Raw genomic sequence first — 22,961 nt, 5'->3', positions numbered from 1 at the left:
AGATAGATAGATAGATAGATAGATAGATAGATAGATAGATAGATAGATAGATTCCATTTTGTTTCTCCACCCACACTGAGCATTAATGTCCACACACTCGGGTTCTCATGCACTTTGTGGATCCAAAACCACCCTTGCCAAATGTGACAAAAGTCATACACTTTCAGAAGAAAGATATGGACATCTGTGCAAAGCTGTCCTTTTCAGCTCTGGCTAGGAAATGTCACCTCCCCACAAACACCACCTTATAAGCTCCTGAATTAAAAACAACATGGAGGAAGTATCCCAACTCCACGCTGAGCAAAGCCATCAGGCCCCAGGAAGGCTCAGTGCTGCCTTCATATGCCAAGAAAGTAGAAGAGAAATAGGAGGCAAATTTACTTTATGTTCTTCAAGCAGCTTCTGCAGGGATGGCAGGTCATCACCCACTGGGATGCTTTCCATCTTCTGAATACGTTCTTCTGTGAGGGTTAGCCAGCCGGAGAGCTGCTGCAGCTGTTTCTTCTGCAGTTCCATCAGAACATCATGCAGCCTGGCCAAAAGGACAGACAGTCATTCCCTCCAGCTTATTCCCTGGCAGAGGCACCCAACCCAGGCACCAGGGAGGTAGGGCAAGAGAACAGACCCTTCTCTAATGTAACCATTCAAGTAGCAGAGGGTCCATCAATGTAGAAACTAAGGGGAGAAACTTTTATTTTATTCATAACTGGAGCCCATTAAATGCAGCCCAAGAATCTAAATAACAGCTCCTTGTATTCAAAACAGAACCATTGTTTCTACATTCAGGAATTCCTGCTTATTAAATTGGTGGAAATGGAAATGGAATGTGAAACGCAATGTGGAAAGTGAAATGGACCATGGTATAATACTGTTACAGAACACTGACTGGTAGGTCCGGTTGACACAGTTCTGTGGTCATACGCCATCACCTTGCTAATTTTAATGCTACTGCAAAGAAATAGGCATCCGTGCTGGTAAGTTTCAATTGTCAACCAATACAAGCTAGAGTCACCTGATAGGACAGTCTCAGTGAGGGCTACCTAGATGAAACTGACTTCTGGCCATGTCTGTGGCCAACTGCACTGATCAGCCTGACTGATGGAGGAAGGCCAGCCTGAGAGCAGGCAGCACCATCCTCTGGTTGGCGTCCTGCACTGTATAAGAGTAAAGAAGCTGGCTGAGAAGAAAGCATGGCTACAATCATTCCTCTCTGCTCCAGACCGTCGCAGTGATATGACTACTGACTTCAAGCTCCTGCCCTGTGATGTCCACAAAATGATAAGACCATAACCTGGAATTGTTAGCTAAAATAAACCTTTTCTCCTTGTATTGCTTTCTGTTAGGGTATTTCATCACTGCAACAAAAATAAAATTACAATATCATCCGTGCAAAATATATTTTCCCTTCTCACTACCTTCCACATTCCAATTACTTTCTCCTATCATCTTAACTAACAAACCAAAGAGGAAACAAAGGTCATAAAAATTCTGGCATCGGGACCCACAGAAAGAAGTGAGAACTTTGCTCTGTACTGATTGTATTCTCAGATGTGCAGACCTGTACTTGAATTTAACTAGCAAGGCGGTTCAGGGAGTCAGGCTCTTATTTCTTGGGCTCCACTCACCGGGACTGCCTCTCCATGCTCTCCACCCGAAGCGCCTCCCATCTTGCATTCAGTAAGGTCATCTGTTCCTGAATCTCAAACTCCTCCTCATCTGACAGAGTGCCCTGTGTCATCAGTTGGTTGCCAGCTTGCAGGACACTCCCCACGCTGCTCTGGTGTGCTGTCAGCTCCATCATAAAAGTCTAGCAAAGAACATAGTATCAGTGAGTATCAGCGAGTCACTTGGTGCAAAAACATTTAAAAAAAAAAATCTGCTAGGGCATAACCTCAATACCAATGCCACAGAGAAAGTAACCTGTAAAAAGCATAAAAAGGAGACTGATGAAATGTACTAAGCTCTGAAAATGAGAAACAGGCATCAACTATAACTCAAAAGAAAGGTCAAGAAAACAGTGGTGTGTGTGCTAATACTTACTTGCCTTTAGAACTTTTACATTTGATTATTTGTGTATACTCCCACAATTAAGTGAGTTCGTGCGTGTGTCTGTGTGTCTTTGTGCATGCTACAGCATATATGTGAGGAACCGCAGGGCATCTTGTGAGAGGGGGAGCTCTTTTTCCATCAAGAGAGTCTCAAGGATGGAACCTGGGGCATTAGGCTTGGCAGCAAGCACCTTTACCAGCTGAGCCATCTCTTTTAAATAAATGCTGGTTATGTTGTTAACATGGCATAAAGATGGAATTAGAAGTACACATAAAAAATAATAAACTACATCACATTCACACATGATGAATTACTTATAGAACATTGGCATTTCTACTTTTTTCAATTCCAAATGCCAAAGAAGATCATACCTACATGCATACATACATATAAAACAAAAACAAGAATATGCTTAACCAAAAAGAATTGCCTACACACAGAGTGAGAATCTTGACTCTCAATAGCAAGCAGCTGTCCTTGCACAAAATTGTGCAGGAACACTGGACATAACACTGGCTGAATTAGACAACAAATAATGGCTTTTAGGATAGTCTCAAAAACCTAATGACCTGGGATACCAGTTCGTCGTTTTCATTTTCAACTCCTGATAAACATTCCAAAAAGGAACATAGTTATACACTGAGCTGATCATCAGTTCTAAAAAATTCACAAGCTGGCATAAGATTGATTCTGGAGGGCTGGAGAGATGGCTCAGAGGTTAAGAGCACTGGCTGTGCTTCCAAAGGTCCTGAGTTCAATTCCCAGCAGCCATATGGTGGCTCACAACCATCTATAATGAGATCTGGTGCCCTCCTCTGGCATGCAGGTGTACATGCAGACAGAACAGTATATACATAATAATTAAATAAATCTTTTTTAAAAATAAGAAAGAAATCAAAACAAAAGAAATGCAATGTATTAGTTTAAAAAAAAAAAAAAGACTGAGTCTGGAATCTGATTCCCATAAATGATAGTTCATCATAAACTCCAGCTTTCTAACAAAGCCTGTTTAAATGACACAGAATACACCATGTACATCATGATGTTTTTATAGAGCAGAATTAGATGAACAGCAACCTCATTATTAAGTCACCCACCCAGACCCACCCCTAAGTCAGGCACTGCCCAGGAAGATGTGGCTTGCAGCTACAGATATTTACTTCATGGGTGGCAAACTGATCTTTGACTTCTTCAACATCATCAGAAATATCATCTTGTTCCTGGAATGTGTCCTCCGCAGACAGCAGCCATGTGAGCACTTCCTCTAGCGCTATCTGGTAACTGTCCAAATCCATGTCTACCTCAGTGACGGTGCTGGGCGTCTCAGCTCGGGGACTCTGGCCTTCTTCTGCCAGCACTGCACTCTGTGGAAACAAACCCACAGCAATCATGAACACAGAGCTGCTCACCAAGTTCACAGTGTCTGGAGAAACCAAGGCAGGAACTGGGATCTGAGGAGACAAGCCAGTTCTCAGGAGTTGAGTGAACAAAGCCATGAGCTAACCAAAGGGCACTATAGCACCAAGACACACAAAATAGAGTACACACGTGAGCACCATGTTTGAGGACTTAGAATGAGTCATTGCTGAACAAAAATAAAGCTCTAAATGCCAGTGGTCCCATAAAGGAATGCTATTTGACTTCACAAAGTAGAGAATTTTGATGGAGGACAAAAACATGCTGGTCCTTAAACAATGGTTGTAATTTACAGGAAAAAAAAAAAAAAGAGAGAGAGCCTGGCACTGTGCTGTGACCCCTGGCTAAAATTCTCTTAGGACCCACATTTTAGTATCACAGGTTAAACAGTGAACAGCAGCGCAATACACCCTGTGGGACTGACAGGATTTTGTGTTTCACTTTTTGAAGCTCTCCAGTTTATATGCTGCTCTGTTTAGGAGTTTTGGTTTGGTTTGGAGGTTAAGGTTTGTAGAATGAATGTCTGCCAATCTCTTTCTAAATCATTAGTTTGTTTATGAGCTTTATAATTTGTAGTCAAGCCTACTAACCTCCTGTTCTTTTGTTCCCATTCAAAGCGACAGGAACTTCCTTAAAACTTGTATAAACTATTGCACAGGAACTGAAATGAAGAGAACAGTAAAGCCCATGCTCACCTGATCAGTACAGTCTTAACATTCTATTTTAGCACTATCTCAACACTTGCTCCAAAAGGACTGAAAAGTTGGCAAACCCATTTTCCTAGTCTTTCATTCAGAGTAACCATACAGATAACCGAAAAGTAAAATGTTTCTGACAACATCTATGCTGAAACTACACACAGTATCCAACAAGAGGAGCCAGCCGTCACAGTCACGTGTTCCTTCCATAAGCTTTTCAGTGGCTCCATATGGAGCTGACCAATCCTGAGTTCCCACACCCTCCAGCCCAGGAGCAGGACACAGTGGCTGTGTCCCAGTTCAGTGGCACTGCCCATCTATAAGCACTGAACCTCCTGAATGTCTTTTTCCTTTCACTTGATATGCTTTGACTGAGTGATATCATGTATTTCTATTAGACTTAAAAATAATCTATATCCCAGAGATATTCTATTTCTAGTAAATCTCTCTTCTAGTCTCCAGCAGCAACAGACCCTCTGGTGCATTAAGATATATCAAACCATCTCCACATTTAAACACTGCATCATTTTACCCCAAAACTTACCGCTCCCAGGCTCCAAGCACCTCAGTACCCCAGCCAGAAACCTGGGTGACAGACTTGGTTATACTCTCTCTCACTTTCATCTCCCATGTTTAATGTGCAAGCTGGTCCTACCTTCACAGTTCAACTCAAATCCATCCAGGCCTTGCCACGTCTACAGCCACCTATATCTCTCTTCTGGACTACAGTGGCTTCCTAACTCTCGGCAGCCACAGTCCTATCTCCAAATCCTTTTTCTCAGACAGCAGAGAATGATCTCTGTCATGTGGTCACGCCCACAGGAGCTCAGCCTGAAACCCTTCACTGTCCTCTCGATGCTCTGAAGTCACTATTGAAAATTCTTGACATAGTTCACAGAAATACTGGGAGGGCAAGAATCAGAGAAAGATAGTGTGAGCACATGGAGATGGATGTTCATAGGTTAATTAAAGAAGGCTTCCCTTAAAGGTTCTGATTAAACTAGGAAAGACGGGAGGCTTGTTCAGAGACCACATAGAGAGAGGACATGCCATAGATAGAATTCAACATACAGAAGAATCAGGAAAAGAAGAAAAGCCCACTCCGACTGCAAATTATTACATAAGAGGAATTAAATTAACATTAAAACTTGGGGTTGGAGGCCTCTAAAAAAGAAGAAATCAAATGAATCTTTTCAATGGGTTACAGGAATCGAATGAACCAGTTAGCCGTCAAATAGAAAACAAATGACGCCAAGGCAAAGGAAGGAAAATAAGCTAAATTCTCAACCCAGAATCCTGGAATAACACTGCTAAGATAACTCTGAAGTTGACTGAGGAACAAAAAGTAGACCATGGTAAGGACATGTAAAACTAGGAATTAGTAATCAGCTGCATCAGCAGCAGCGTCCATGAAGGAGGCGTGGGGGCAAGCAGCCTCTACATGCAAATGACCAGTGGGAATTAATTTTAAAACTGAGATTTTCTTTTTTTTATTTTATTTTTCTTATTAGTTACATTTTGTTAACTCTGTGTCCCAGCTGTATCCTGCTCCCTCATTCCCTCCCCAACCCCACACTCCCTCCCTGGTCTCCTCCCTGCCCCTTTCCAAGTCCACTGATAGGGGAAGACCTCTTCCCCTTTCATTTGACCTTGTTTTATCAGATATCTTCAGGGATGGCTGCAAAGTCCTCCTCTGTGGCCTAACAGGACTGCTCCTCCCCTGGGGGTGGGGGGTGGGGGGAAGAGGTCAAAGAGCCTGCCCTTGAGATCCTTAAAACAGAGATTTTCAAATGGCGTGTTTTTAAAGAAAGATCCAAGGATCACCAACTGACTACCTAATGCTACTCAGGATGTTGGAATAAAGGTGAGACAAAGAGGAGGCCGGCTGTCACCATTCCTCTGACAGCGGACAGCAAGACAGTCAAGAAGGAGATGATCAAGACTCGATCATATTTTATTTATTTATCATATTAATGTAACTCAACCTCTAAGTTACCAATGAAAGCATATAAGCAAAGAGGTGAGAGCTAACATGCTTATCCATAAACAAACAAAATGGTTTCTGGAATTCTTACCAAGTTATCTTGCACCCTAAACAGAAGTAATTATTTTATCTAAATACCATAAAATAAGCAAAACTCACTTCTTCTCCTTCTCATTTACAGTTGTGGTGCACAGATATGGAGATCAGTGAACAACATTATAAAGTTTATCCTCTCCTACTTTTATGTGAGTTCTGAGGGTCTAACACCGACCATCATTTGGGACACACACTCTTATCCACTGAACCATCTTGGTAGCCCTTCTTTTTTGAGAGGACAGCCTTAACACTAACAATCGAAGTATCTTATCTCTCTAACAAAAGAAATCAGTCCAATGAGCAAACAAACCTAAACGCAAGAGGAAAGCCCCCTCAGTCATCCAGGAAGATGTCATTAAAGCAAAACAGTGACCAGAGGCCGGTGTGAATAATTTGCAGAAGTTAAAGAGTTTTTCTTATGCACTATCTGACGGTCAAACTAAAAAGAAACCTGGATTTACATTCAGGCCCCATCTTTCCCCTTTTCCTCTTCAATAAGTTATTTTTCTCCTTCTTCTAGGATTATGTTATTTTTGAAATGGATAAAAATAAAATGGTTAATACATGCCATCCAAAAATCTAAAAGAACAAGTAAATTATCTAAGTCTCCTAGAGGTAGGAAAGAAAGATATGTCCAAGATTATTATCATAATTGGAGAATTAAATAACTTTTTTAAAAAGGGAATATGCTAATTGAGAGTGTCAAAACATATCTAGAAGGAAATGCTGTAATAATGATAGATAAGCAGGCTTCCTGAGAGCATATTCAATAGGTTGTCTTTACCAAGGGGATAAAATTAACCACAGTGGTTCAGAAGTCAAGTCACTGACCCCACACAAGTACCAGTAGATGAAATGTAAGCACCAGGGCACACATATTCTTTCTCCTCCAAAGTGCACTTCTTATAAATTTGAAATCCTCACCCCTCCTTCATCTTGAATGTGCATATCTTTGTGGTGTATAAGCATGTTTATTCACACACATGTGGTAGCCAAAGGTTGATATCAAGTGTGTGCAACAGTAACCCACCACTTCATTGAAATGCGCCTCTCATTGAACCTAGAGCCCATTGATTCAGCTGGGCTGGCCCATGAGCTTGACTGAGCTGCCTCCCAGCACTGGGATGACAGAGATACCACCAAAGCCACCACCTCAGTGGATGTAGGGCACCCTAGCTCAGGCCCCATGCTTGCACAGCAAACACTCACTGAGTGAGCCCTCTCCCTAGCTCCTATGTGTGCCTCTGAACTTAATTGCTGAAATGTTAGACAAAGAATCTTCCTTTTATGAGTGAAGCAGACTGGGGTTTTAGACAAAAATGACAAAAAGATAAAATGTCGGTTGAGTCAAGGCAAGCTAATGTAGGAATAAAAAAAAATCCATTATTCATATCTCCTTAGGAAAATCTCATTTATACTCTGATGAAAACATCTGTTAGTCCATTTATGGAAAATCTAATGAGCAATTTATGATAGACTGCCTCTTCTAAGGAAAAAAGAAAAGTAAGACTTGTATTTTGAGAGCCACTATGAAAAGATAACACAGAAAGTTCTTTATTGATGGCCAAAACAGAAAGCAAATTAATACTTAACAGAAAAAAAAAAAAAAAAACCTAAGATGACATGAGAAAAACTACTTCCTACATCTGGTCAATGACTTGGCCACTCAACCACTGTGAATAAAATCTACCCCCTTGGCAACCAGTTGATTACAAAGTGCAGCTTTTAGTATGTCATGCGGCACCATGATCAACAGCCCCAGACCGTAATTCCAACTCACCAGGTGAAAGAAAACACTTTTCTGTGTAACAAATTTAACCGTGTTGCACATACATGTGACTGCATGCTAACTACAAAACTGAATTTAACAAAAACACAAAGGTTAAGAAAATACCCCAGGGGCTGGAGAGATGGCTCAGTGGTTAAGAACACTGCTCTTTCAAAGGACCTGGGTTCAATTCCCAGCACCAACATGGCAGCTCACAACTATTTGTAACACCAATTCCAAGAAATCGAACATCTTCACACTAATGCACATGAAATAAAATTAAGTTAATTATTTTTTAAAAAGAAAAGAAAAATAACCCTGTAGCCAGTATGATGGTACACACCTATAATCCCAGCACTTGGGGAGATAGAGGCAGGTGGATCTCTGTGAGTTCAAGGCCAGCCTGGACTATAAAGTGAATCCAGGTCAGGCAACACTACACAGATAAGCTGCCTTGAAAAAGAAGAAAGGAAGAGAAAGAAAAAGGAAAGGGAAAGGGAAAGGAAAAGGGAAAGGGAAAGGGAAAAAGGGAAAGGGAAAGGGAAAAAAGGTAAAAGGGAAAAAGGGAAAAAGGGGAGGGGAGGGGAGGGGAGGAGAGGAGAGGAAGAAAGAAAATACCCTACACAAGTTTGACCCAGCCAGCCTAGCTGACAGAGCCCATGTCTTAAAAGACAAGGTGGAAAGTGGCAGAGAAAAACACCTGACTTCCTCCTCTTGCACACACATGCATGAGAGAGCAAATGCAAGTCAAAAGTTCCGAGAAAAATGGGCCAGCACCTGTATGTTAATTTCTCCCTCTTCACATTCTTTCTTATATTTCCTTGGGAGCGTCTCCACCTCTCGGATGGCATCTATCGTGACTTGCTGAGGAAGCACCTCAAACAGAGACGTTAAATACATAATTATGGATTTCTTGTCAGGAAGCTGCACAGCAACATCTAAAAGTAGAAGAAAGGATCACTTAGATGCGGAAAATATGAGAACTGCTCAACATTAGGTAAAAAGTAACTGTCTTTGTTCCCAGACACAGTGCCTCATCTATAATCTCCATAATTGTCCCAGTAAATTGCTATTTCAGATCACAAAATATGAGACAAGGTAAAGATTTATCTAGTTCTTAAGCCTTCCATAAGCCAGGCATGATGATACATACCTGCTATCCTAGCTCTTAAGGAACTGAGGCAGGAGGTTCGGTTCATGAGTTTGAAGATTGCCTGGGCTACACACTAAGACCTTGCCTTCAAGACAGAAAAAAAAAAAAAAAAAAAAAAGCCTCAAGGCTCAAAGGCAGGCTACACAAGTTACCATTTAAAATATGACACAGGCTTCATTCATACCATAGTGTGATCAGAATTCAAGCCTAAAGTTGTAACTATAGTCTTCAGACCTACACAAATGCTCACACACACATGGATTTTAAGAAACTAAACCAACGCTGAATTGTTTGTCTAACAAGTAGATATTCCTAGAATTTTTCAATCCTGCCTGATACAAATTAACTATTATCCACTGAAATATCTAACCCTCTGCCTAAGGGATCCTGAACATTGTTAAGTACAAAACAACCATTGACTTCTCTGTAGTAAGATGGTTTATGGGAGGTGGGAGCTGAATCCTGGGAGCTCATTGGCCAGCTAGCCTAGGTGACAGGGTCCCTGACTTAAAAGACAAGGTGGTAAGTGGTAGAGAAAGACAGTCGGCTTTCTCCTCTGTGCACACACATGTGCACACACCCACAGCACTCATTCACAACACATACACATACTACACACATAAAAGTAAGCAAAAAGTAACACAAAAATACAATTATGGTACATATTTAAAAATATGATTCCTTAGCTGTCATAATGTATTCTGAAAAGAAAAACAACATAGCTTCTCAAGGTTCAAAAATTATAAAGCAAAATCAAGTTTTTATATAACAAAATTATACAGCAGAATCACATTCCCAACCTTACCTTCAGGATCTAACAGCTTTTCAATTCCCAAATAAGTATGGGCCTTGCTAAAGGCATGTTCCAGTCTCTCAATTGGGGACATTTTGACCACTCTATCCCAGCTGAAGAGATCAGGTCTGAAATCAGCACACAAACAAAATTCAGTGAAGGCAAAATATAATGGAAATGATACAGACAGTGTCACACTTCATTACATTTCAAACTTTGATGTTTTTTTTTTAGATTTGTGAATGCTATTTTAAACTGTACCTTTTCCGTCTCAAAAGTTTATAAAATGCATATATAATTTGCAAGTTATTAACAGACATGATGGTGATAAGTAAGACACCCTCAGGTTCTTGGAGGAGCTAAGCATAAAGTATTTCCCAGATAGTTAAATATGAGTATAGAGACCGATCAATACAGAGAAGAGAGGAAAAGAAAATGATTGAGAAACAGTAGGAGAAATAAGTTTAAATCGGGTGGTAAAGATGAACCTAAACGGGGCTGGAGAGATGGCTCGGAGGTTAAAAGCACTGGCTGCTCTTCCAAAGGTCCTGAGTTCAATTCCCAGCAACCACATGGTGGCTCACAACCATCTAAACATGAAATCTGGTTCCCTCCTCTGACATGCAGGTGTACATGCTAACACATATTACATAAGTAATAAATAAATAAAATCTTTAAAAAAATTAACCTAAACATATGAACTGTCACAATCATTTTAGTGGACTAAATTCTACAGCTAAGACATCTGGGCTGAGAGGTGCTCACCTATAATCACAGCACTCAGGGAGCTAAGACAAGAGGATCACACATTAGAAGCTGGTCTCATCTACAGGCCAGCTTGGGCTGCAGAGAGAGCCCTGACTTGGTGCCTTGACACACCAAAAGGCTAAAGTGACAGCCAGAAATTCCAGCTGTAATTATCCCATCTTCCATTCTCACAATGTGGACAGTCTCAGTGGCTTGACAGATGGGAAAGTTGTTCGTGTTCTGTGCACTCTATTTCTTGGTCTTAGATGCACCCTGAGACTAGCCTCCCATCGCCATTTCTGCCACTTCCCCTGTCACTCAGCCACTGCAGCCACTAACCTCTCACATGCCTGATTCCTCTTCCCTCTTACCTATTGTATATCTCTTTATCATGCCCACCATTTTTATATACTAAACAATTTACATTTTCATAGCCCCACACCCACTTTTTCTGCAACACAGTCTTCAACATGTAGCCCATGCTGGCCTCAAAACAGTTACGTAGCTGAAATGACTCTGAATCCATGACCATTCAATTCCTAAGTTGTGGGATCATGTGTGCACCTCCATGCCTAGCTACAATTCACATTTTTTGTTGTTGTTGTTGTTAATCTCTGTCTTTAATTGGAAGGAACTGAGATGTTTTTCTGTTTTGTCCCTACTGTATCCTTCTGTCTAGTACAAGAAGCCACTTTACATATATTTGTTGAATCACTGAGCTAATAAAAGTAAAAAGGTACTAGATAAGCTCAACAGTTAACAGTACCAGGCAACATCCTCAAGACGATAAAAGAAGAATGAGAAATGAAGGAGAGGGAAAGAATCTTTAACCCAATAACAAGTTCAAAATACCAAAAATAAGCTATAGCAAACATCAGTCTTATGGAAAAATATTAGAAGTACTGCCTTTGTTATCAAGAGCAGAACATTCTTCACATTGTCATTAATTTGAATCAAAAAAATTACATGAAGAACCAGATCCTATGAAGAATTTTCTAAAAAGGAAGAGCAGGGGGAAAGGATATCATATTTTATGTATATTCTAAAGTTAGCCATGAGCACTTCCCCACCTAGCAATCCACCAGCAAAGATTAAAAAAATAAAAAAAATGAACAAAGTAGGAAACAAAGTAACCCAAACCTATATTGTACAAAGAAAAAGTTACTAAGATACCGGAAGTAATAAAAAAAAGTGTACTTCATTTGTATATATCAGGCAAGAACATTCAGGGAATTAAATGAGGAAAATTAATAATTCATAATAGCAACAAAACATAATACATTTTGCCTGCCTTTGGCATTTAATCTTTGACGCATGCAGAATTTACTTGGGAGTACGGTGTGGCAAGGCACATATTTACACATGGTTAACCAACTGTGCCATATCCCATGTTAATTTGCAATAACAGTTTAAATAGCTCAACCGATTATCAGGCCGGTCTATACAAGAGAGCTCTTCCTCAGCTCTTAACACTCGCAGGATGAAACGTATGAAGGATCACTCTCATAGCTCCAGCACAGTCAAATGCTGGCACGTTCACATACAACCTCTTACTATTCCACTACATTTTACAGCGTTGCATTCATATATAGTCTTGACTTCTTATTAGAAAGTTATTTCGCTTCACTTATTCTTCTGGGTTGTAAAGACTATTTTTGTGTTGTATTCTTGGACACAATTTAGAATCATGTTTATGAGGCTTCATAAGAAAATTGTGTAGTTCTTCGTAAATGTGGGTAACACAATAAACAGAGTTTTCCTTCTGCTATAAGAACAAAAGCTACACACAAGTCTTTGTATATATTACTGGATAGGGCTGGATGAGTGGGAATGAACTATGTCAATTATCTTAATTTTTAATTTATAAATGTGTAGGAGAAATCATGGGATTTGCTCTGTAGCCCTGAAGTCCTAAAGAAATAGCCAGTGGTTGATCTCTTACTGCACTGCTTTCCTTAATGCTTTACAGAACATGAGCAAAATAGGCAGCAGAGACGGAGGAAGGGACTGTGGGAAAGAGAAGTAGAAAAATGACACAAATGGGTACAGATTTGCAGGCCAAAAAGCATCTCACTTGTGCCGGTGGAGCACGGCATTGAAGGCAAGTCCATCAGTCCAGCTGGTGGTGAAGTTGAGGACATTGACTTGGCTGTACGGCCTGGTGGTCTGCCGCACCCAGCTCAGCAGAATCTTCTCACTGTTGGTCTGCTGCAAGTCGGACATGATATCTTTCATGACATCTTTCACCTGTGGGAGGAAAAAATCCACACCTGTTTATAATATAAGATTTACTTCAGTGAAGCTCTTAGATAAGAAACATTAGACCAATCAAAATTATGGAGCATGTAATTGACAATTTGAATTACACGAATTGAATGCAGTTACATGAGCAACTTTCTCCATTTGTTTTAGCAGCTATTCATGATTATCTGAATCATTAAGATGCCTGGCAAACAGGAAATCTCTCATGTCTACATTTATTAGCTAGCTCTTTATTTATACCAAAGAACATTTTTGATCAGTCTATCATCCATCCATCTATTTACCCACCTGTTCACCAATGGATGAAATAAGGACTACTAGATAGTTTTAGTATCTTTTACTAATATTATTCATCTTGATGTAGCAGTTGTTTTAGATTTGGCTCCTTCCAATCCCTTACATTGGCTAGTGATCCTTTTGATATGTCACCATCATTTGAGGTCTTCCTTATATATGTATATGCATATTTATTACTTAAGGATAATAACAATCAGTATGATTGTTATTGCTAACAGAAAAAAATTACTTAATTCTTTGATTTTGGAGTCAATAAAGCATTTCTGTTCTCATTTTTTTATAAAATAAAATTTGTTTTTAGTTTTTATGAAAAAGCCCTTGCAAATAAGAGGTATTAAAATGCGACTTTTTCATAGCAAAGAAAGGAATGTTCACGGTAATTAAAAATTGCAAGTATTATTTAGGACGTAGAACTAAGATGATGTATAAAAACCCTACTGCCCTAAAAATCACTTAAAATGTATCTTTCCAGCATTTCGAGTAGAACTTGGAAATAATAATGAATGGCTGCTAAAACAAATGGATAAAGTGGGCATGTACTGAACATTTATACTGTCATTAAGTACATCCCAACAAGATACTATTTAATAACAAGGGGCAGTCAAATTACTAATTATTAAACTTGGAACTATTACCTCAACCTAAGCAAACCTGGCCAGAGAAAGAGCTAGTGGACAGCACATAACCCTGACACAGTGACCAGGAAACCTCCACACTCCCTGCAAAAACTCTACCAAACGAATAACCTGAATCTGTCCCACTGGTCAACAGTCACTCCCAAGACATTCTATTCTACAAAGAAACAGTTCAGTGTTCTTCAAAATCATCAATACTATGAAATACAAAGAAAAACTCAGTACTCCAGGTTAAAGAGAAACAGGAGAGAAAAACTATGCGCATCACTTGTGTTTTTACGCTACTGTTTGCCTGGTTTATTGTCCTGTCCCTCCTCTCTCTACACTACTGCTAGTTGGAGACTGTGCCTAGGCCCTCATGCATACTGTCAAGTACTACATCACTGAGCTACACTCCCCAGCAGGATACTACTTAGTTAGTCAAAGCTCCATGAGACCTACAGATAACTGCATTATTTTAAAGTCATCTTCCAGCGTTAATACCTGTATACCATTTGGTATTTAATAATTGTGATAATACAGTAACAAATGGTAATATTATATATTTTATATTTTTATTTTAATGGCATTATAGCTACAGAGCAGAGTTCATTGTTTTTAATAAAAAGACTGTGTTTTTAGACAAAAGTTTGAAAACTATACTTTGGTGCTTTACAGAGGAAAGGGTATGCAAAGTATTCAGACAGCAAGAAAGCCAGAGTGAGCTAAGGAAACACAAGCAACTGCTAAGAGTTGAGGAGTCTGGACGAAAGGTATTTGGAAATTCCTCAGACTATCCCTACAGCCTCTAGTAACTGTGAAAGTAAGGCAATTTGATAAATTAAATATGAGATACCTTTTTCTCCTCTGCCAAGAATTTACATCAGGCTGCCAATATTGTCCATTCGGGATTGCTATAAGTTAGACTGTGCTCTCTGGAGATTCAGACCGTAAAACTGTATCACCAGCACCTATATACGGGCTCTTCTTGAAGGAGGACCACTGTTCACAGAAGTACTTACGATGAGGCCATCCTGGAAGAGGGTGGCCTTTAAACACAGTATGACTGGTGTCCTTACCAAAAAACAAAAGGAAGCCTGGACACAGACACAGAGACAGGGTGTGCGTCACGAATACCACACCTAAGCTTCCATAAGCCAGCACATCTATTTTCCAACAAACTGGCAGTTAGGAAGAGACAAGGACCAGATAACACCCCACAACCACATCGAAGAATCAGCCATGCTGGCAACTGGACTTTGGACTTGAAGACATCAGAATTTTGAAGAAACAAACACCTCCTGTTCCAGCCAAGCAGTGTGTGGAACTTTGATTTGACAGCTTTAGAGAACAAACAGAGAAACAATACATTTCCAAGATCTATTGCAAGGTGACTGGGACAACCCCTACCTGCCAATGCAGAATGATGCTCCATAGTAATCCCAAAGTCAGCTTGTGATTTCCATCCACGATGTCAGTACCCCCGATATTCACCAATTCCACCTGTCAGAACAAAATAATAAAAATTAATAAAAATAACAAATAGACTCTTAGAACAATGTCTCCACAGAACTCCAGATTTTTTATTTAGTACATTTGCACAGCAATATAAATGAGGCTAGAAATTTCATTTTAGCAATTGGATCAAGGTAAAGCTTTAAAATGTATTATTTATAAGGCAGATCAATGAAAGCATCAGAAAAGTCATGTGACTTATCCATCATTCACACAACAGGTTCAAAACTTCCACCACAAGAAAAGATTTACAAGTATCATCTCATGTCTATGTACACAGCAAGCAGAAGGCTTCAGGGTAAGTAATGCCCACAGCAGCAGAGAACCCCAAACATTGCTTACATTGTTCTGATGCAAAACCTGCAGCACTCGGTTCACATTATTTAAGGCATGTACCCTGGTGGAACCACGTTCTTTTGGCTGGAAAAACAAAACAAAAAAAAGTAAGTAAGATCCCGAGTCCCTTCATATGCTGGCAAACGTTGACATAGAAACAAAAGCAGAACAGCAGGTCAGCATCCAGGTCACCAGCTTGGGTACCACAGGATGCAAATTCACTAAGAACATCTTGAAGTATTGGCTCACTCACCTGTATGTCCACTGAAATCATCATGCCCTAACAGGCATGGCAGTTTCCTGTCCCATGTGAGACAGTGAAAGAACTCAGGACAGGGCAAGAATTTGGCATGTTCAACCTTGTCCTAATTACTCTAACAGGCAGAATTGATTTGAGATCAATTCTGTCAGACAAAGCTTCTTCTATATGAGCTTCTCTAGAGACAGCAAAGTAGCAGAGAAGTTGTGCCTGCTTTCTCCTGCCCAGGTAGGAACAATAGAGCAAGGAGACATTGCCCCATACTCCAGGCCACATGGAAAGAGTTCCCACCTAGGCATGACAGGTTAGGCAGCTTCTTTCTACTTCACTAGCCAGGGGATCTCATGAGAGATACCAGCTTTCTCCTGAGAGTTCCCAGCCTCCATTAGGAAAGCAGACAGAGGGCGTGACACTCAGGCTACAGCCAGCAGGGAGATGGGGGAAATCTCATATTCAACAAAACACCTCTCTATGACTTTATAGAAACACTGTCACTAGTACAAAAGGCTGAAGCCAAAAAAGACATCTTCACAAGTAATTATGTCCATGGGAGGACAGAGAGCTTTACACATACAGTAACAGATTTGGGTGTAATGAAAAAAAGGAAGAAAGGAAGGAAGGGAGGGAGAAAGGGAGGGAGAGAGGGAGGGAGAGAGGGAGGGAAAGGAGTAATGCTGCAACCCTGAGCAGAAATAGTAAAGTATGAACAACTATTTCTTGCTTATTCAATACATTTAAATATGGCTGAGCCTGCATTCTCACCATTCCAAACATCATCTCCTTTACATCTCCAGACCAGGCAGTCTCAGGGCGATAAACAGCTTGAGGCAATGTTGTATTTGATGAAGATAGAGCCTCAAGAAAACCTATGCACTACGCTATCCACGCATCAGTTAAAGCATTGTATATGAAATTCGCCTTTCAGTTTGCCTGCACAGCGAGTCTTCAAATCTCAGTAACGACCAGAGATGCTCCAACAGCCTCATTCTCAAAGATGTCCTTTCTTACAGGCTGGAGACATAGCTCAGGTGGTAGAGTGCTTGCCCAGCATGCATGGAGCCCCGGGTTCAAACCTCAGCACTATACAGACCTGGTGTGGTGGCACACACAATCCCAGTACTTGGAAGGAGAGACAGAAGGAGCAGAAGGTCATCCTCAGCCACACAGTCTGAGACCAGCCTGAGGTAAGCATGACACTAAGAAAAACAATCAGAGATGTCTTCTTACCAATGAAGTTCCTGTGAGGCCTTCTAGAAGATCCAAGAGCTTTCTCCCATCTTTGAGATCTGAGAACATATCACTGATAGGTGGTTTCCCACTCTGCAATAATGAAGACAAAAATTAAGGGTGACTTAGGAATCGGAAATTCCATACTGGAGCTAGTGAGATGGTTCAAAGGGTAAACGCACCTACTGCTGGCCACGATGCCCTGGGTTCAATCCCAGGACACACAGCGAAAAGAGAGAACTCCTGCAAGCTAAAAACTCACCCCCTCAGGTGCATCATAACAAGACTGTGAGTGTGCATGTGTGTGCTAATAAACATATAGATGTAACGCAAATTAAAAACAAAAAAAATCCACAGTTCTTAACGTTTAAAGTACTATTGGCCATGTCCAATCCTATTCCAGACTGACAAAACTTACAAAGCGCCTAATATAGGCAAAGAGCATCAACCCCCCCCCCTGATAAGTGCACAGGGAAACACTAATACATTCCATCAGTTATCTGGCCTCCCTGTGGAAGATGAAGATTTTAATACAAGGGATTCCTGTCCATAAAATCAGGAGCCTCGATTTCAAACCCAGTTTGACTTAAGAACTACCTAATGAAACTAGCTCAGTTATCTAACCTCTCTTAAGCCACCAGATATTTTAACTATCAAAAAGTATAATGTTACGTGAAAATTAAAAATCATACAGCATGCCTTGTATGTAATGGTCTTGTATCCATTACAGATTTTTATATGAAATATACAAAGCTGAAAGTCCTTCCTGCCAGTAATAGATATCTCATAATCAAAAACTATTAAAAAATAAAATAAAATAAATTAGAAAATTTAAAAAACAACAAAAAAGAACGACATTCACTTCTCACTGAAATTTAAAAAAAAAAAAAAAACACCTTCCATATGAAGCAAGATTCTAAATTTGAAATGAAAACAGACGGGAATCTGAAACTCTGCATTTCCTGTTTCCCCCACCTGCTGACTCCTTACTCGTTTTTAAGTAACTATCGTGTACAATCAGTTAAGGATTGATTCTTAGAATGTGTCTTAAAAGTTCCTAGGCTCTAAGAGGGAAAGTGTGACCTGCCGCAGAACAGTGAGGAACAAGCTGGGCCCATCTCTGAAATATAGCTGGCTCTCCACACTGACACTTCAATGGAGACATATAGATAATCTCCCTAATGATTAACAAGCAGATTAGCAGAACACAAAAGCCACCTTCCAGAAGGACTACTTCAGGCTGAAGACTTCCTAACTATCAACCAAGCAAAGGGCAGACAAGCCTTTAACTGCCTGTCTTCAAGGCTCTCCCCTTCTTAGCCTGCTCTCACCTCCCAGAGGACAGACAGTTCAGCCACCAAGGAACTCAAATTCTCTCTCAGGTCTTATGCAGCAAAGAGACAAAGACATCAAGTAAAGTCTGTGAAACAGGATGAGTTATCAAAGTGGTCTCCACCAACTAACATTCATTTTCCAAAGTAAAAAAATATATATGTAGAAAAGCTTATTATAAAATTAAATAAATGCAAGTATTTTTTCATACCAGAAATAAGTATGGATGTCTATTAATGGCCTTTTGTACTAGCCACAAACTTTAGCCATGTTGTTTTTAAATAACTTGTTTCTTAAAAACTCAAGCGGTTAATCCATCAATATTATCAGTTATACCACAAGCAAAACCTATTTTCTGTTGTTATAAAAAGTACTGCTTAGGCTGGTGAGTGGCTCAGAAATTAAGATCCTTTGTTGTTCCTGCAGAGGACCTAGGTTCAATTCCCAGCACCTACATGGTGACTCGCAGCCATACATAACTCCAGTTTCCAGGGACCCCAACGCCCTCTTCCAGCCTCTTCAAGCAGCAGGCACACACTGTGTACATACATACATGTGGGCAAAACATTCAAACACAAAAAATAAATGTTAAAGAACCAGAACCATAACATTTCAACAATATCTGAGAGGACTTATAAAACTTCTTCTCAGATCCAAATTCACAGAAATGATGGGAAAATGTGGGAACCTTTCCTATTCATAAACAATTCCCATAGGACACAAGAGCATACCTGTGTGGCAATAGCACAGTAGCCATGACGGCTCCACTGCAAACTAAGATTTCTAACAAGTGTCATAACACCTTTTAGATGAGGAAGGTGATAGGGCTCCCCTGGACAGAGAGAGAGAGTGCCTGGACTCCTGCAAGGGACTTATCCAAATCCGTAGCTTGAAACATATGCATGACATCCTCAATTAAAATGTGCCTCTGCACTGAAGCTGGCCCTGTTTGAGATGGTGCAGGTGAACCAGCCCCAAGGGCAAGAGTCGGGGAAAGCTGACTCCACCATTCGCCACTACTCTGCCTTAAGGTGACATGGGTGCAGGGGTGATCGCTTCCCCCTCACCCTCCACTTACTACCTGAGGCAGTGAGAGACAGGGAGCTGGCCCTGGAGACATGGAGTTGGAGAGCTAGCCCTGCCTCTCACCAGCTGTACTCTGCTATAGCACTCATAAGAGCAGGCCCTGCACCTTATCTGGGCAACACAGTGGAGCTGGCCCTGATGGAAAAGGAATGGGAGTGCCAGCTCTGAGGGTGTGAGGGCAGAACCCAACCAGCCAGCCGTCAAGGCTGCAGCACTTGGGAGAGTGGGTCCCGCGCCCTCACTGGGCAACACAATGGAACTGGCTCTGGAGGCAAGAATGCTGGTGAGCCTGCCTTGGGGACATGAGAAATGACCTTGCCTCCTGCTGCTGGTGGCATTGGGTGGCCTAGCCAGATCAGTACTGAAGAGCTCACTCTGTTGGTGCTAATAAGAGAAAGCCAGCATGCTGACCAGCTCAGCTACCACCCAGGCCCAGATCCAGGGCTCTGAGTTGGCCTATCCCAAAATCTATATCATCTTTGAATGGTTGAGACGTGTGAAAGGGCCAGTCCTGCTGATCCAGAGCTGGAGGATCTCCATGACACAGGGAATCAACAAGATAGCCAGGACGAGTCCTGGTGAGGATCCAATATCAATGGTGTCACAGGAACCAGAGCCTCAAACCAGACCAATGACTTGTTGTAATGAACATTTCCAAGTGAAGATGTGCAGAGAGAGGAGTAGGACACACTATGACACACTACAGCTTGTCGACAAGATGTTTCCTATGCTTTGGATTTTGTTGTTGGTAGTGGTGTTTGTGTGATTTTTATTTTGGGGGTGAGGTTGCAAGGGCAAAAGGCAGATAGGAGATGAACAGGACTGCAGTGTTTGACGTGAAACTCAAAGAGTCAATAAAAAGTTTTTTTGTTTTTAAAATGTGCTTCTGTGCTCTGCTGAGCTGCTGGGTTCCTGGATCCAGACCCCAGCACTAACACGCCTCCCCCAAGAACAGACAAGTATTCTGTCATCATTCTAGTCTCCACCCCTTCCTATAATTAAAATGATAAAGATATTAAAATAATCTACGTGAGACTAGTTCTTGCTCTTTGATGCACTGTCCACTCTTCCACCGCCTTTCAGAAAAATGGTAATGAGCTTCTTGAAGTATTAAAGCACTACAAAGCAGGTTCTTCTTTTGTAGTTTTTTTTTTTTTTTTTTTTTTTTGTGGAGTTGTTTTCATTTTTCTTTGTTTTGTCTCATGTTGAGAGGAAGCCTCGTTCTGAAGCCTTGGCTAGCCTAGAACTCTCTCTGTGGATAGTCACTGTGTCGTTGGGAGATTTAAAGATATCTGACTGATTAAAAAGGGATCTGTCATGAGAGTTACAAACTCTACACCTGTACATACATATTTTAAGCAATAAAACATGGACTGAAAATGCACTGGGGGAAAAAGGAAACATGAAACATACACCCATGGCACAAACCTACAACCCCAGTATTCACGAGGCTGAGTCAGGAGAATTACAAGTCTGAGGTCTACAGAGAAAGTTCAAAAACCACATGAACCAGAGCCTGTGCAGGAAACCAAGAGCTAGAGATACAGTTCACGGATAGGAGATTTGCTTCACAGGGATGATGCTCAGGATTCAATCTCCAGCACTACAAGAAAAGAAAATCAACACACACACACTTATCATTCAATGGACTGTCATCACAAAACACTAAACATTCCTGACAAATGCCAACTCCCAAATGTTTCCTATAAAAAACCAAAAGGACCAGCTGTGTCCAAGAGCACATGTCCCTCCCCAGCCTGGGAGTAAAAGTCCCTGATGTGTAAGCAGGGCCTGCATTCTACCCATGGGGCCAGAACATTTCTTACACAAAGGAGAAGTCAATATGGACTTTAGATTTTGCTGGCTGTGTGGTCTCTATTGAAACTGCTCAACCTGTTGTAATGTGAAAACACTCACTAATCATGCAAAAATGAGTAGGCCAACTGGAATAACAACTTAATTTTAATTCATGGAAACTTAAATCCAATCTTTGTATAACTTCCATAAATTATAAAATAATATTTTGCTCCTGCTGAAAGTGATTTTTAACTCGAAGACCATACAAAAACACACAGTAGATTAGTGAAATGTTCTAAGAGAATAAGAGCCAGCACTTACTGTGTGCACAGGCAAGTTCTGAGAATCATAGACAGAGTTGGGTTTATGTATTAGTTGGCATTTGATCCAACTAATCCTACCAGGACATACAACTGTGACAAACAGGGGAACAAATATTTAGTTGCAGGAATGTCATAGAGGTGGCTGTAAATGTAGGTGATACAGAGTCACAATAAATTACCATACTGTACTAAATTAAGATGCACATTTCCCAGAAGCCCACTGTAAAGCATTTCTGGTGTTTTGTGTTATGGGCTGTAAACAACAGATCTGGGGAAAAGTCTGAAAATGCCAAAAGTCATCTTTTAACAAAAATGAAAACTGATTCATCTTGACCATTAACCTCACAATTAAATCTGTGCAAAGACTAACTTGCAGCAACTTCTCTGGCAGAGAAAATACAGTTTAGTAATTCAATAGCCCAAATATTTGGTAAATGTCTCCTTTGTGTCTTAACGCTGGTGAAAGGCTGAGTTCATGTCACTCTCCCCATTCCTAAAAGGCCATTTTCATTGCTTCTCAATGAACACAAAATGGTACAGACGAAGACTCCTGAACTTGAGGGAAAGATAAAGCTTCTGTCCCATTTTACTTTTTTAAATTATTTTATGTGTATGGGTACCTTGCCTTTATGTGGTCTGTGAACCACACATATACAGTACTCATGGAGGCCAAAAGAGGGTGTTCAATCTCCTAGAACTGGTTGTGAGCTGAGAACCAAACCTGAGTCCTCTGGAAGAGAGACGAGTGTTCTTAATCACTGAGCCATCATTTCTCTTTCAAAGACAAGTAACAGCAACATGATGACAGATGCTGTGGTCTTGGAATAACCCATTTGGACTGGGTCCCACTCTCATGCCTTTCCACCAGGGCTTCTTTGGACAATCTCAATACCAGTCTCAACACCAGGTCCACTATTTTGACAAAAGGAATGCAACAGTAATACTAGTTCCTGGGACATGACTGCAATGAGATTTATGACTGAGCAAAGAAGCTACCAACCATTGCCACACAAGAGGAGAGATGGAGGCAGATATTGGGAACAGGCTTCACACATGTGATGATATAACAAAGTGAAGCATGTCCGATTGGCATCTATCACACATGGAGAGTCAACAGGAGCTCCAGGCCCTGCACCAGCCCAGCATGACTGTGTAGGAATTAAAACTCACTGTTTCGAAGAACTTCCTGTTTACAAGAGAAGTTGGAAA

At 40.8% G+C, this 22,961-nt stretch overlaps 1 protein-coding gene across 2 annotated transcripts in view; it reads right to left on the bottom strand.

Moving 5' to 3' along the window:
• The window catches only part of Utrn (utrophin), a 538,848-nt gene that overhangs the window by 388,792 nt on the left and 127,095 nt on the right, over positions 1-22,961 (bottom strand). For both annotated transcript variants that reach the window (XM_055627734.1, XM_055627735.1), the window contains exons 4-12: positions 17,215-17,307; positions 15,735-15,812; positions 15,288-15,380; positions 12,779-12,951; positions 9,970-10,085; positions 8,789-8,949; positions 3,210-3,413; positions 1,626-1,807; positions 382-532 (exon numbers count right to left, since the gene is read on the bottom strand). In XM_055627734.1, the coding sequence (XP_055483709.1) occupies positions 382-532; positions 1,626-1,807; positions 3,210-3,413; positions 8,789-8,949; positions 9,970-10,085; positions 12,779-12,951; positions 15,288-15,380; positions 15,735-15,812; positions 17,215-17,307 (1,251 nt within the window). The remainder of the gene's footprint in view (positions 1-381; positions 533-1,625; positions 1,808-3,209; positions 3,414-8,788; positions 8,950-9,969; positions 10,086-12,778; positions 12,952-15,287; positions 15,381-15,734; positions 15,813-17,214; positions 17,308-22,961) is intronic.

The sequence above is a fragment of the Psammomys obesus genome, unplaced genomic scaffold, assembly GCF_907164565.1.
Source record: "Psammomys obesus unplaced genomic scaffold, mPsaObe1.curated_primary_1811, whole genome shotgun sequence".
Lineage (NCBI taxonomy): Eukaryota > Metazoa > Chordata > Mammalia > Rodentia > Muridae > Psammomys > Psammomys obesus.
Note: the sequence above shows the minus strand (reverse complement) of the source record. Positions and strands in the feature narration are given on the sequence as shown.